General features: G+C 36.1%; 1 protein-coding gene across 6 annotated transcripts in view; it reads left to right on the plus strand.

The window, feature by feature from the left end:
• Positions 1–14,699, plus strand: part of LOC106461715 (structural maintenance of chromosomes protein 5-like) — a 326,380-nt gene that overhangs the window by 124,961 nt on the left and 186,720 nt on the right. For all 6 annotated transcript variants that reach the window (XM_022388747.1, XM_022388745.1, XM_022388743.1 and 3 more), the window contains one exon: positions 14,056–14,117. In XM_022388747.1, coding sequence (XP_022244455.1) covers positions 14,056–14,117 — 62 coding nt within the window. The remainder of the gene's footprint in view (positions 1–14,055; positions 14,118–14,699) is intronic.

The raw sequence follows: 14,699 nt of genomic DNA on the forward strand, positions 1-14,699 counted from the left end.
GGAGGTTCTTATTTTATATTCTAGCTTGTCAATATCTGTAATTTTAGTTTCTAATTTGTATGAAACTATAGAATAAGTATTTTGACTTCACAAACATCTAATTTGAACTCGTGCTGCATTCAACATACCACGTGACACACAAAAATTGATGTTTATCTGTGTTTTTTTTAATTAACAAATTGAGTAATGTATAGTTCTAAAATTTGAATTATAATCTTCGGTTTGATACCAAACTTATTGACATAAATTTATGAAATAGTATTGCAATAAAATTTTGAATGTGAATCAACAAATGAGATGACATGGCCTTTCACCTGTGACCCATCTTGAAAGGGGTTATGCAAATAGAGTATGTAAACAGTATAACAGACAAAAATATTTTTGTTTTCACCTAACACTCCAACTACTAAGAGTTTGAATCAGCTGTCATCAATTCACAGGCATATTTTCAAATGCATCTAATTTTTTAGATACAAGAGACTTGTATATTTTGCTCAAAACTTGTTGTAGATACATGTAAATTGAGAATTATAGTCAACATTCCTTCTCCAATGTGGGGTTGACACATTTGGTTAATATTTTGCATTCAAAATAATAAGTTAGATATGGTTTGTTGAATGGTACAACTTAATATTAAATTTAGTGAAAAAATCCTGGCTAATATAACAGTAGTGAATTTCTTGTTTGTCTACTGGAAACTTTCAACATTTTTCTGGTTTGAAAATATAATTAGGTGATGCAAGTTAGTTGTAATTTAAAAGAAGGCTGCAACCTCTGATTCATTTAGAAAAATGAATGGCAAACTGCTTGTGTCATATTTTAAAGAACAGATTTAGATTTGTTTCTTTTTCTACCATTACATTCTATATGTAAAAATATCTTTTTGATTTAAGCATTTCTCCCCTTTTTGTAAGGAGACACATAAATATTTTTAACCAGGGCAGGATTGGGGTATGTGGAGGCCCTTTCAAATATATGAAATAAAAAAAATCATTCTATTAAATACAAACTTTGAAATAAATGTGTAAATTGAATATTGCAATATTCATAAATAATGTTAACAAAATATTTGAATATTTGTGGGGGCCATGAGGCAGTTAATCCGCACTGTTTCTTCTGTTTGCTTTCATATGGAAATGGAAAATGTAATTTACCAAACCAAAAGAGGGTATATTTGGTTGTCAAGTAAAATTGCAAAAGAAAACACACAATCTTTACCTATGCATTACAATCACAAGGCCACCAATTTTGAAAATGTGTAGAATTCTAAGAACTTATGAGTGGAAGTAAAGAAGAATATTGTATCATATATCAACCACACTACACCTGCCATATCCTATACTGATAAAGCATTTCACCCAATACCAAAGCTCGTCAAGCCAGCTGGGATACAACAGACATAGTAGTTGTCTAGGTACTATTTATATCATCGACTTTCATGAACAACTATTATGTTATGAACTAAATTAAGTAAGTAAATTGTAATTATTACAAGTTTAATTTGTTATTTACAAATCAGATTTTGAGTGTAAGGTTAAATAACACAATATTATATGTTTATTTTATTTTTATACCAATTATTTGTGTTCTAGAATGAAATCTAGTTAGTTGAATTCAAAACAACAGCTGTTTAATTAAGTAGGACATTTTACTAGTTTAGTAGAAAATTGATCTTGCTGAAATAACATTGACGTGGAAACTACAAAATATGTAGTCCCGTTAAAAAAATTGGGACAACTTGAAAGTTTACTGTTTTCTTGTTAATCACAAGGTTTTTCTTAGGAAGTCATGTTGATTTTTATATTGAGAATTTAACTAAAATAATCATGGCTTCAGAGAAGATGATACATTTGATTTTTTTTCATTTTCATCATTCCAAGCTCTTATGAATTTAGGCTAATCTTAAATGAGTGAGTTTACTGTAGTATAATGTATGTTTTTCATAGGAAGCCATCATAATTTTACAATGAAAACTTACCTAAAATAAATATGGTACATCTGATTCTTTTATCTTTATCATTCCAAAATATGTTCAATTTAGGTTAGCTTTAAATGAGTGAGTTTACTATAATATAAAGTATGACACCTTTGATCTTGGTGTGTATGTTGCAATGCTCTTGCCACCTGATTACTAAGTATAGATACCAGCATAACATCATAATAGGGCACAGAATTAAAGTTTTTCCATAATTAAATTTTGAGCCACATGTAATTAGTACTTATTGCTGCCAAAAATGAGTACTGTAATTTGCATTGAGGCAAAGCCATAATGCAGGCTTGTGTTCAGAAGCTTCAATTTGTATTCTTTTTTGCATATACATCTAACAGTAGAACAATGTAACTTTTAGAAAGCAAAACTGGTTTTTCCACTTATGCATGTATCATTTTCAGAATTCTAAAATATATATAACTTCTTTTTTGCCAATTGTGAAATAGAAAGACTTTTAGTTATATTTCTTAATAGTAGAAATATATATTATGTTGTTGTTGGGCTTAACATTCTTCTGCAGTAGATGTTTATGACTTGTTAGCAATAAATTCAATGACGAGTAAACAGTATGCACTTCACTTGTTTTCAAAATAATATAGATTTTCAGAACAAGTTAACCTATGTACAATAAATTCTTCACAAGTATAGATATTATGGGCATATCATAAATACTAAGTATATATTTCTCTTCTTCTTGTCAAATATTCACTTAGGCCTATTCAGTTACTTTAGAGTTGTAGTTGACAAGCCAAATTATCTTCTGTATTTCTATTGCATTAGTATTCTCTTTGATTCCCTTACAATTGTGGTGTGTGTACCATAATCGTTTGGTCTTCTTTCTTCTAAAGATCCTCTGTTCCTTTTGTCAAAGTGCACTCAGGCTGATTCAATTACTTTAGAACCATGATTTGACGGAATAAATTTATTTTTCTTATCTTCTTTTCTAATGTTAGTTTCACTCTAACATATTAAACATTAGGCTTATGTCAATCATTAGGTCTGTGACTTCTACGGTACTTAACTTCATGCAACTTTATTCTCTTTTGCTATTATCTGTTTGCTTCTTTCTATTGTTCCTGCTTATCTCATGCTATTTATATATCTATCACTTCATCGTCCGTCCGCCTTCTATATTATCAAAATCAATATATTGCACGTGATGTTTGATATTCTCAACATCAATGAATTATTAAAAAAACTTCCTACAATTGTCTGCTTTTAACTCTGACTATAACAAAAACTAAAGAATAATAAAATATTCACTCACAAAAAATATATTAATCACTAATATCTAAACCAAACAGTCTTTTATATCATGACATAAACCTCTCTTCAAGATAAAATACTTACAGTTTGTTTTTACTATATTACAAAGACTGTTCTTAATTCATACACAGTCTGCTCCAACATTTTACAATCCCTTTGATAGCTTCAATGCGGAATCTGTACTTCTGTATGTAAAAATGCCCACCTCATGATCCCTGCACTGTCGATCTTGCACCTCTGAATGTACGCAAGTGGTTGATGGTGTCTCTGGATTATGAATTCCTTCCCATATAGATAGTTCTGGAATTTCCAAATGGCAAATATAATGGCCAGATGCTCTCGTTCAATCACTGAGTAGTTCTTCTCATTATTTAACAGCTTTTTACTTATTAGGTTACTGGAAACAGTCCATCTTTATGTTCTTGTAAGAGTCCTGCCCCAATTCCAATGTCTGAAGCATTAGCCTGAACAATGAATGATTTATTGAAGTCTGTCATCCAAAGAATTGGTGAGCTTTCCAATATGTTCTTTAAGTTCTTGAATGCCACCTGGTGTGGTTGTTCTCACTTCACCTTGTTGGGCAAACCTTTCTTGGTCAGGTCAGTCAATAATGCAGTAATTGCAGCATAATTTGGGATGCATTTCCTATAGTATCCCGCTAACCCCAGGAAGGATCTGACTTGCTGCTTGGTCATTGGAGCTGGTGTATCTTGTATGCGGATAACCTTTTCAATGCCATGGCTATCTGTTGGTCCCTCACTTTATGTCCAACAAACTACAGCACAGAATATCCTATGTAGCACTTGGATGGTCTGATGGTGAGGCCTGCTGCCCTCACTTGCTGGAACAGTTGTCCAAATCTCTTTAGATAGTCTTCCCATCTTGCAGTGTGTGTCAGAATGTCATCCACATAATGCTTGATGTTGGTGGTGTTGTGCATCCTCCTCCTAATCATGCGATTCAATGTTGCTGCTGAATTGACTAACCCAAATGTCATCTGCTTAAATTGGTAACATCCATTTGTTGTCACAAATGATGTCTTCTCTTTAGATCTCATCTTCATCAGGATTTGCCAATAACCTTTACTAAAGTCGCTCTTTGAACAGAACCTGGCCCCAACTAGTTTTGCCATGATGGCCTCTGGGTTGCCTTGAGGTTCAGAGTTGAACTTTGTCATGAGGTTGAGCTTCTGGAAGTCTATGCTGAAATGGTTTGATCTGTTCCTCTTCTTCTTGATTACAACTAGTGAACAGTAGGCTGAATTGGAAGGCTCAGTGGTTCTAGCTTCTGACATTGCCTCAACTTCCTGCTTTATCAGATCTCTCATTACATAAGACATCTGATAGGGCTTCACTTTGACTGGATCCCAGGTTGTGGTCTCGATCTTCTGTTGCACAATGTCTGTCTTTCCTGGTTTAGCCGTGGAGATGTCTGCATACTGGTACAGTAGGTTTTGTGATGCTTCTTTTTTTTTTGCTTGCCAGTCATTTCTTTGCTGATGTTGACACCTTTGTATCTTTCACCTCTACCTAGTGGTCTTAGGTCTACTAGGTCCTCATCTTCTAAAACAAAGTCACCATCTTTTGGTTCTGCATCTATGATGGCCACACCTGCAATACTCATCTCTGTTTCAGCAGCTGCACCTGTTAGGTCGTCATCTATCCCAAAATACTTTTTGAACAGATTAGCACCATAAACCTTGGTCTTCCCATTTCCATTCATCTTGTAGTCCATTCTGTTGAGTACTTCCTATTCTTCAAAAGGTCTTTTCCATTGCAGGGTGAATTTGTTGTGGTCTGTGGGTAGCAGAACCTTAAAATGTCCTTGGCCTTGTCATAAAAATTCTACTGACTACCTTGAGCTGCATACAAACTCTGTCGAGCAAGTTGACAGGTCTCCTCCAGTCAGTTTCTAAGGTCTAATACATACTGGTATGTGTTCCTTACTTCTGACTCTTTCTTTTCCCATCCATATCTCTTTCAATATTTGCATCATGGCCTCGTACTGTTCTTCCATATAATACTCAAAGATTGAAAATCCTGTACTTGCTTGTGCGACTTCTTGATAAGTGAATAATACTGCCTGTAAGTACCTTTTCAAGTCACATCGTCTTTAGCATACTCTTTAAAACTCCATTGAATCTCTCATGAAGTCCATTACGTTTCGGATTGTGTGGGATGGTAAAGAGTTGCCGAGTACTATTGAGTTTGCACACTTCCTGCATCAGTTCTGAAGTAAACTGGGTCCCTCTATCACTCAGGATTTCTCTTGGAAAGCTTATTCAAAAAAATATCTTCAGGAGGGCTTCTGGTACTCTCTCTGTCTCTATTTTTGACAGTGCTACTGCTTCCGGATAACATGTTGTATAATCGACTACTGTCAGAACATACCGGTTGCCCTTGTCAGACACAGGTGCTAGTGGCCTGATCAAGTCCTCAGCTACTCTGCTGAATGGCTCTTCTATGAGAAGCATCTCCCTCAGTGGCACTTTGGCTACCTTCCCTGTTGGTATTGTATTTTGGCTGATGTCACATGACCTGCAGAATCTTCTCACATCTCCGATGACTCCCGGCTAATGGAAGTTACTGATTCTTTCTGCCATTTTCTTTGTTCCTAGGTGTCCTCCCACAATTGATTCATGAGCCAGCTTCATCACTTGAGTCCGGTATTCTGTTGGTACTATGATCTGTTTAAATTCCCCAGTATAACTGCCTTGATAGATTTGGTATAGAACTCCCTTCTGGTTCTCTATTCTGTAAGTATCTTTCCCCTTTGTTTTATGCTCAACTTTCTTCTGGGGATTGTCCCAAAATTTCTGCAGTGAAGGGTATTTCTTCTGTTCTTCCTTCAGTTCCTGCAAACCTAAATTTGGAATATCACCTTTTGACACTTGCAGGGGCTTGATGTCTTGTTTGCTCTTCTTTTCTTGAGCTCTGGTGGTGACTGTAGATACTTCACCAATCTTCTTTCTGTCTAGTTCCTCAAAGTTTCTACTACCTTTGTTGTTTCCTATCACCAAGTGGTGTATTTGATCCTTGATGGATGTGGACTCAAGGTCTCTTACATAATATGGAGTACCCACTTTTATTTTTTGCAATGGGAAATTTTCTCACACACAGGCACACCTATCCTGTCATTTGATCATTGGATACTAGACTGGTTCTCACTGCTGCACTACTACACCCAGTGTCTCATAGAATCCCCAACAGAGCCTTCACATATTGGCATATTGTTATTTGTTGGCACCTCTGGATATTTGTCACATGCTCCCATCACTATTGGCACTGTTGATCCGTTTGCTAATTTGAGCCTACCATTAGTCATACATTGATCAATCATGCTTTCTTGTATTGAATTTGACAAGTAGTCTTGATTCTCTTTCTTCTGACAACAGCATCCATAGTGCCAGTCCCTCTTTTCTTGTTTCTTACCAGCACTGTCTTTGTGAATGGCTCCAGCTGCTTTATGTTGAGGTTTTTGCTGGTAATGGACTTGCACTCTTTTGCAATGTGCCCCATTTTATAAATTTCTTCTCCCTTCTGTCTATTAACCTCCTGTCACCTTTGGTAAACTTCTGCTTCTGGTCAGCTATTACTAGTTTCAAGTTTAACCGACAATTCTTGGACTGGCCAGTTATACTACCTCCATGGGTTTCCATTTACTCTTCTGCCAGCTTGATCATCTCGTCCACGTCTTTGGTGTTCTCTTTTTTAAGAGTAGTGATACGTCAGTGGAGCATGCAATCAAGAACTTTTTGTATATTAGAAGATCTGCAAGCCCTTCAAAACAACTTTCATATCTGGCCATGCCAGTCCATCCTGTGAAGTATTGTTGTAGACATGCCACAAGCTGAAATACTCTAAACTACCAGTGGAAAACCTTCCTTGGTAAGTTTGTAGCATTTTAGCATGGCCACTTTTAACTTGTCCTTTTGTTGTCCTACCCATATACACTTGTTGGCCTTTTCCTGTGAGATGGGAGCTGAGACAGACTGCCCAGTTATTTTTGTCCCAGTTCTGACTTTTAGTGAATCTTTCATAAACTTTCCAGGAAAGCATCCATGTCATCTGTATGTTCATCATATTTGGGCAGCTTGGGTCAGCTAGCCCTGACTCCATTGTCATTCTTGGGTCCTTCTTCCTTCAGTTCGATGAATTTTGCTATCCCAGTTTGTGCTCTTATTTTTTCTATTTCTAGTCTCTCCTGTTCTTTTTTCTCAGTTTGTTTTCTCATTCTTTCTATTTCTATTTTCTCCTTTCTCTCATTTTCTTCTTTTGGTCTTTCTCTTTGTTCTTTCTCAATTTGTATTTTCATTCTTTCTATTTCTATTTTCTCCTTTCAGTCTTTCTCTTCTTTCTCAATTTTTATTTTTGTTCTTTCTATTTCTAATTTCTCCTTTCTATTTCTAATACTCCTTTCTCTCATTTTCTTCTTTCTTAATTTGTCTATTCTGTTGCTCTTCTTCTCTTTCCAGTTCTTGTTATTGTTTAACAAACTCTCGTAGTTCACTGTTTTTTAATCCAAGTTGAGATCCTCTTTCTACCCATTTATCAAAATCTGTTGACATGGTTATATAGCGTAATTTTAATCTCTACATTATTTTCGTTGCTACTACAGTTGTGCGTATTTCGGCCTACTTATTTCCGCTGTTTTTCACGTTTTCTTTTATCGCCATTTATCACAGTATAATCCTGGCTTACTAGCCAATTGTGAAATAGAAAGACTTTTAGTTATATTTCTTAATAGTATAAATATATCTTATTTTGTTGTTGGGCTTAGCATTCTTCTACAGTAGATGTCTATGATTTGTTAGCGATAAATTCAACGATGAATAAACAGCATGCACTTCACTTGTTTTCAAAATAATATATATATATTCAGAACAAGTTAACGTATGTACAATAAATTCTTCAACACTATAGATATTATGGGTATATCTTAAATACTAAGTATGTATTTCTCTCCTTCTTGTCAAATATCCACTTAGGCCTATTCAATTACTTTAGAGCTGTAGTTGACAAGCCAAACTATTTTCTCTATTTCTGTTGCACTAGTATTCTCTCTGATTCACTTACAATTGTGTCGTGAATTACCGTAATCAGTTGGTCTTCTTTCTTCTGAAGATCCTCTGTTCCTTTTGTCAAAGTGCACTCAGAGTGATTAAATTACATTAGAACCATGCTTTGACGGAATAAAATTATTTTTCTTATCTCATTTTCTACTGTTAGTTTCACTCTAACATATTAAACGTTAGGCTTATGTCAATCATTAGGTGTATCACTTCTCCGATACTTATAAAGCTTTAGATACAGTCTTAGTAACCTACATACACCATCTTATAAAAAGTTATTGCTAAATAAAAAAGCTATGTAGAGCTGGCTACTGAACTTGAAAAAAGGAACCAAACAAAATAGCGATGAAAGTGGACATATCATTTGATTGGCTAATGATCATATAGCAGACTAAGCTGTATTGACTTTACATGGAGAATAAAATCCCTACATTACAAACTTTTCAGCTTGCCTTGGCTTAACTTCAGGCAGATTACCTTTTTTTTTAATTTTCAGCCATTAGAATTGCTACTGCCAGGATTGGGGCTGACCCTGACAATCGTGTCTGTTTATCCCAGGCCCAATTTTTTCACGTTTGTCTTAACGTTTTGATTCTCTTGTGGTAGTTGTCCACCATGCATTTTTTTTCTGAGGCACACCACTGATCTTCTGAGGGATTTTTGGGGGATGCCTTCTCTTTTCTTATCTCTGCATTGGCATGATTGTTCTCTTCATCTCTTTATCTTCACATGTGGTTTCTTTGCTATTGCGATCTTCTTGGGAAGGACACTGTCTTGTCCCTTGTTCATTTACCATCCACTTACCTTTATGACTTGTGGATGGCTCATTTTCTCCAACAGTCCATTTTTGGGGTTTTCCTGAAACTTTTGAATCATGTGTGAACTCTTTGAGGCAATATTCGACTCCTTTGTCTCTAGTTGCTCATTTATCTTACCTTGGGCCCTTATAAACCCCTTTTTCCTTTTCAACACTCTCTCATCCTTTACCTGTTCCTCCCTCTTGCAGTTCCAGGGATTGTGATTACATCAATACATGGATGACTGGCTTCTGTGAGCTCATTCAGAAAGGGAGTATTCATATCACACTCGTCTCCTTCTTCCTGAAGCTGCTCAAATGGGTTGGATTATCACAGAAGTCTTTTCTGTTTCCTACCCAATATATTGTCCACTTGGGGGTCTTTTTAAACTCCCACCTCAGTTGGGCCCAACCTTCTCTTTGACTCCATTTGATGGCATTTCAGTTCTCCACACCCTTGCTGCTTCCTCACTTACTGCTTGCAAGGTTCTATTACTTTTTGGGACATGGGCTTCTATTGCAGCAGTTATCCCCTTGGGTCAGGCACATATGCAGTCTCTTCAGTAGAATCTAAACAACCAATGGAATCTTGCTTGAGATCCCCTGGATTCTCCCATTACCCTTCCTCCTTCCCTTGTTGACTATCTGCGTTGGTGGTTGAACATCACCCAAACATCATTGGGGGTACTGCTTCTTCTTTCTTGCCCATATTTTCACCCCTTCATGCTTCCCTACATGGCTGGGGGGCATGGGTGGATCAGCAAGTGCTTTTGGACAATAGTCTATGACGAACTAATTGTATCATATCAACACCTTGGAGCTTCTTGTGGTACAACGAGCTTTGGATCACTTTCTTCCTATAGTCAGGAATCAACTTGTTGTGATCCATTCCAACAATTCTACAGTGGTAGCTTATATCAACCACCAAGGTGGCACCCGTTCTCGTTTCTTTTGTGGTTGAACTTTAGATGTACTTATTTTGGCCCACACACTTGAGGTAAGTCTCCTGTCATGTCATGTTCTGGGTGCTTTCAACTTCGTGGTAGATCATCTTTTTAGACTGGACAAAATTTATCTCACGGAATGGTCCCTTGATCCTCAGGTTTTCCGGTGGCTATACTGACAGTGGAGTATTCCTCAGCAGGATGCATTTGCCATTTTCCTCAAATCCAAATTACCTCTTTTTTTTTGTCCTTGGTTCCTCATCTACAAGCCGTAGTTGTTGATGCATTCAGCCATGATTAGATTGACTGATACTATGTTCCGTAATTGCTCTTTATTGTTACATTGCCTGCACTGCTTTCTTCCGGGATTCTTGTTATTGCCTTTTCATCCCCTGGCAACATTCCTCTGTTCATGATCTTTTTCCTTCCACACTTATCAATTGGGTTTGGGTTTTGATTAGATTGATTTATTCCTCCTTGTCTCCTTCTTCCTGAAATCTGTTCCAGGTTTCGCTGCATCAGATTAGGCATCTTACCTTTACCCTGGTGCCTTACCTCCATTATTCGTTGGTGGAAATTCTTCAAGTGGGCATGTGGACTGCTACTCATACAATCATCTGCCACCATCTGCATTGGGTGGCTGTTTCTTCCTCGTAAAGATACCATCTTCCACCTGTCTCCCATCATTCAAACTTCAGTGAGACTGTGACTTTTTTTTATGTGCATTTTAATTTCTTTCAGAGGCATGTCCCTTTGTTATCATCAGAACCCTGCTCTGTGATGAGCATTGCCTGTCCAGGTATGCTTAATGTCACAAATCTGCACTGTACAGCCATGATGCTATCATGAAATACAATATTCCCATGGCCAGTAATGCATACTGATGATATGGGGTGTTCCACAAGATGGCTAGTAGGTTTTCTCTTGCTATATATATTTGCTTCATTAATATGCCTGGTCCTGACTTTACTAACCCATGAACATACATGGGTAAAACAGAAGGATATAGCTGCCCATCCATGCCATCCCTTCGATTGAATAAATAGGGGGCAGTCTACTTTTCAAAATAGGGTTTTCGTGGTCACCTGTTGCACTATCTTGTGGTGTTGGCATTGTTTTGGACTTTCCACTGCATTTTATCCCCCCTTGATCTTCTTGTGGAGAATGAAAGTCCTTGCCACTTTTCAGTTCCAAGCCACTGGGGTTGTGGACCATGGAGGAGCTCTCTTGAATGTGATCTGATGCTAATATATAAATACACAACATCCATTCAGTTGAGAGTAGGATGGTGGTGTTTTGCTGGTGTAGATGATGTTAGTGCTCCATTCATGCGCTCCATCCTAGTACAGAGGTCTCTGAGGGTTGATATTGTGCTTGGCTTCTGGGACTTTCTGGAGGGTGCATTTGCATAGAACTTACAGGAGCAATCCACTTCTGTGCAGTGGTATCTTGAAGTTTGTGTTGTGTTCCAAATCTGTATGGTCCTGTCTGTGGAGATGATATTGATTTGGAGCTGACCTGTCACATTGCAGTTTGCCCCTTTGATTGGGATCCCTCATTCCACCATCACATGGATGTCAGCTCCCGGTGACTAGTTTTGGATTTAGAGCAGTTCCAGTCAACATAATTTTTCACACATGTTGTGTGTGTTTTTATTATTCCTCATTCAATTTGCCTCATGATCACACAAAACAAGAGGGATAATGTTGAAGTAGGCAATGGTTTTCCCTCTGTTTTTGTGGCTGTTTGGTTGTTGGGTTTCCAGATGTATAGTTACCTGATGATGACAAAACCTTGTCGAAACGTTGTACATTTGCTGTTATGTTAAACTTATATTAAAGTTTTTCTTCATCACCCATTCAAGCCGTCTCCAGCCATTACTAGTCTCAAAGTGGGTTCCTCGTCACCGAAGATGTATAGTTAGTTGTGGACGGCACACATGTGCCCGTTTCATCAATCGGTTTGCATAAAATATACTTTTGTTTTACTGAACTTCAGGTGAAGACCGTTTTGACCATTCTTCATCCGTGGAACGGAGGTTATATTCATAGTACTGCTTGGTTTTGATCCATCATGTCCTAGCCACTCTACACCTTGGAGCATATCCAGTTTTGCTTTCCCCCACATTACCATCTGTAAAGGATTCATCTACAGCCTCTCTTCAATGTGATTGAGATTATGATATCATGTGCTTCAAGTTCCAATCCAACCGTTTTTCTCTCTCTTTTTGTTGTGCTCCTCCATTTTTTCTGTCAGTGTCTGCGACACCTTTTTTCATACTGGGCAAAGAGTATATCTGGTACAGAGGTACAGAAGTGGTGCGGTCTCCCACATATTATTTTCTAATAAGAGGATGATCGGTATAATGTGTTCTTCAGATGCTTTTGAAGGGTGGCTCTTTTTATCCCTCCTTTTCTTCAATGTGAGATTCTAGCTACATATGCGAGTTGAGGTAATATACCGTATCGGAAGTTGTAATTTTCCTATACTGGAAATATATTGCCGATAGATACTTGCCTCCACTTGCACTTCCCACTCATCCTCCACACTGAAAACTGGTGCTTCTTTTCTGCTTAAACTCAAAGTGATAGTTTGGTAGAATCAATTAGAGGGAGTCACATTCATTAGGAGGGTGTGTCATACTCTTACTGCTGGAGGGTTGTTGCATGATTTTTTTATGTAAGACACAGTTAAACCACTATAATTGTGGGGTATGTAGTAAGGGAAGGCTTTGGCATGTGAAGAAATTTTTGCATATAGAGGGCAGCACTAAACGAGAATAGCTGTAAGTGTAAGAAGAGGTAAGTACCTATCAGAAATATATTTTCAGCATAGGAAAATTATAACTTGTTAATTTGAATCATGGTCTAGATTTTTGTTTCAAGTTGTCATTACACAGTTTCAAAATATATGTATAAATTATTTAATTTTTTAAATGTGCTGTTTTTGTAGATACCAAAATAACTTATTGTAGCCTAGTCAAGCGAGTTATTATACAATATTATTTCAACTATATTTAGTATTTCACTTCATACAGGTATTTATGAATGATTAAACATTACAATTTTAAAATTACTTAGATATGTCAAAAGAGAGTTCATTTTGTAGATATTATTGTCTAAACATAAGTTTTACTTAGCATAACTTTAGTAAGAATATATTTTTAGGTCTTCATTTGCATTAATGGTAGTGGCTGATTAATAATGTTGGGAATCAAGGTGAGGTTGTTGAAGCTTTGCTTAGGCTCATATGCATTTTCATGTACGACATAGTATGTTTTAAAGATTTGAATTCTTGAATACTATCAAAAGCCTTGTTTATATAAGTTGAAGTTAGAACAACATTGTCATTATAGTAATTGTGTTTTTTTTTAATAATTTTAAGATTTACTTTTTATACGTAAATTAGAAAAGAAATGATTTTTGTTTTATTATTTCAGTTCTTTCTCATGGCAGTCTTATTTTAAGTAAAAATTATTTTTTTTTACAGATATTTAGAGAGATTGAAAACAGAGTGATTTGTTTTACCACTAAACAATTATATAACTAAACATGAAACATATTTGCTCATATTAGATACTTTTTTATTAGCTGAGGACTGCAGTTTTACATCAGCTTTCAAAAGCATGTAACTAGACAGGAGAAGATGAATATTTTCCATATTAAAGGCTACAGTTGTATGTGTGTCACTAAAACAAAATCTACAGCAGCTGTTACTTAAAAGAAATAGATACACAAGGTTTATTTGAAGAATATTTACTAACATTTACTTAGCAGTATTATTGAATGTTTTCATAGCTTGAAATTGCAGTTTTCAGGTGATAAAAAAAATATGTTTTGCACTCAGAAAAATTTGTCTCTTGTAATTGTACAGTGATAAACCAAACCTCTCTGATTCAACTTGAGTGTTTGGTTTATAGGAAAAATGTTATTTGTATTAGCAGGTAAATTTAATAAATAGTCATAAACCTATAACTGTTTTATTTCAGATTCAAGAGGTTGTAGAAGAATTCAACTTGAAGAAACAGACAGAGGAAGACAGAAAGCAAAGGTTTGTTTAGATGATTTTGTGAAATACTGATTTGTTTTGCTGTAGGAAAGAAATTAACATTCTATTATATATGCTAACATTTCTCCAGAAGAAAGCAAAATAAGAGCAGGAATTGTGAAAATTTGTCTACATTAAACATTAGAATATAAAGTATTCAACATTTTCTGAAACCATTTTTTAATAATTACACAAATTCCTCCCATTTGGTTGAGTAATATTGAAACTTGAAATAGTCACAGACTCACAGTGGTGTGTGTCATGGAACATCATAATCTGTAGCTATTTCTTGTGCCTCTGCCTTTGAGATTTTGCACATGCCACAAGAGTTGAACTATCTTCCACTTAAGATGTGTTTTAACTCTTTCAGCCTGGGCTCAGTCCCTGGGACTGACCTCGTAACCATTTTGTGTTTGTTATAGTTTTTATGCTTATTGTTATTTCATGCAGATTATCAGTAAACATAACAATGCTTTCATACACAAAATATCATTTTTTTTTATTAAGTCTTAAGGTTTGTAAAGTAATGTTTCTTTCATGCCTTTTTTTTACATCTTGCCTATCTATCATGAAAAGTAATTTTCA

This window comes from Limulus polyphemus, unplaced genomic scaffold, assembly GCF_000517525.1.
Source record: "Limulus polyphemus unplaced genomic scaffold, Limulus_polyphemus-2.1.2 Scaffold1017, whole genome shotgun sequence".
Classification (NCBI taxonomy): Eukaryota; Metazoa; Arthropoda; class Merostomata; order Xiphosura; family Limulidae; genus Limulus; species Limulus polyphemus.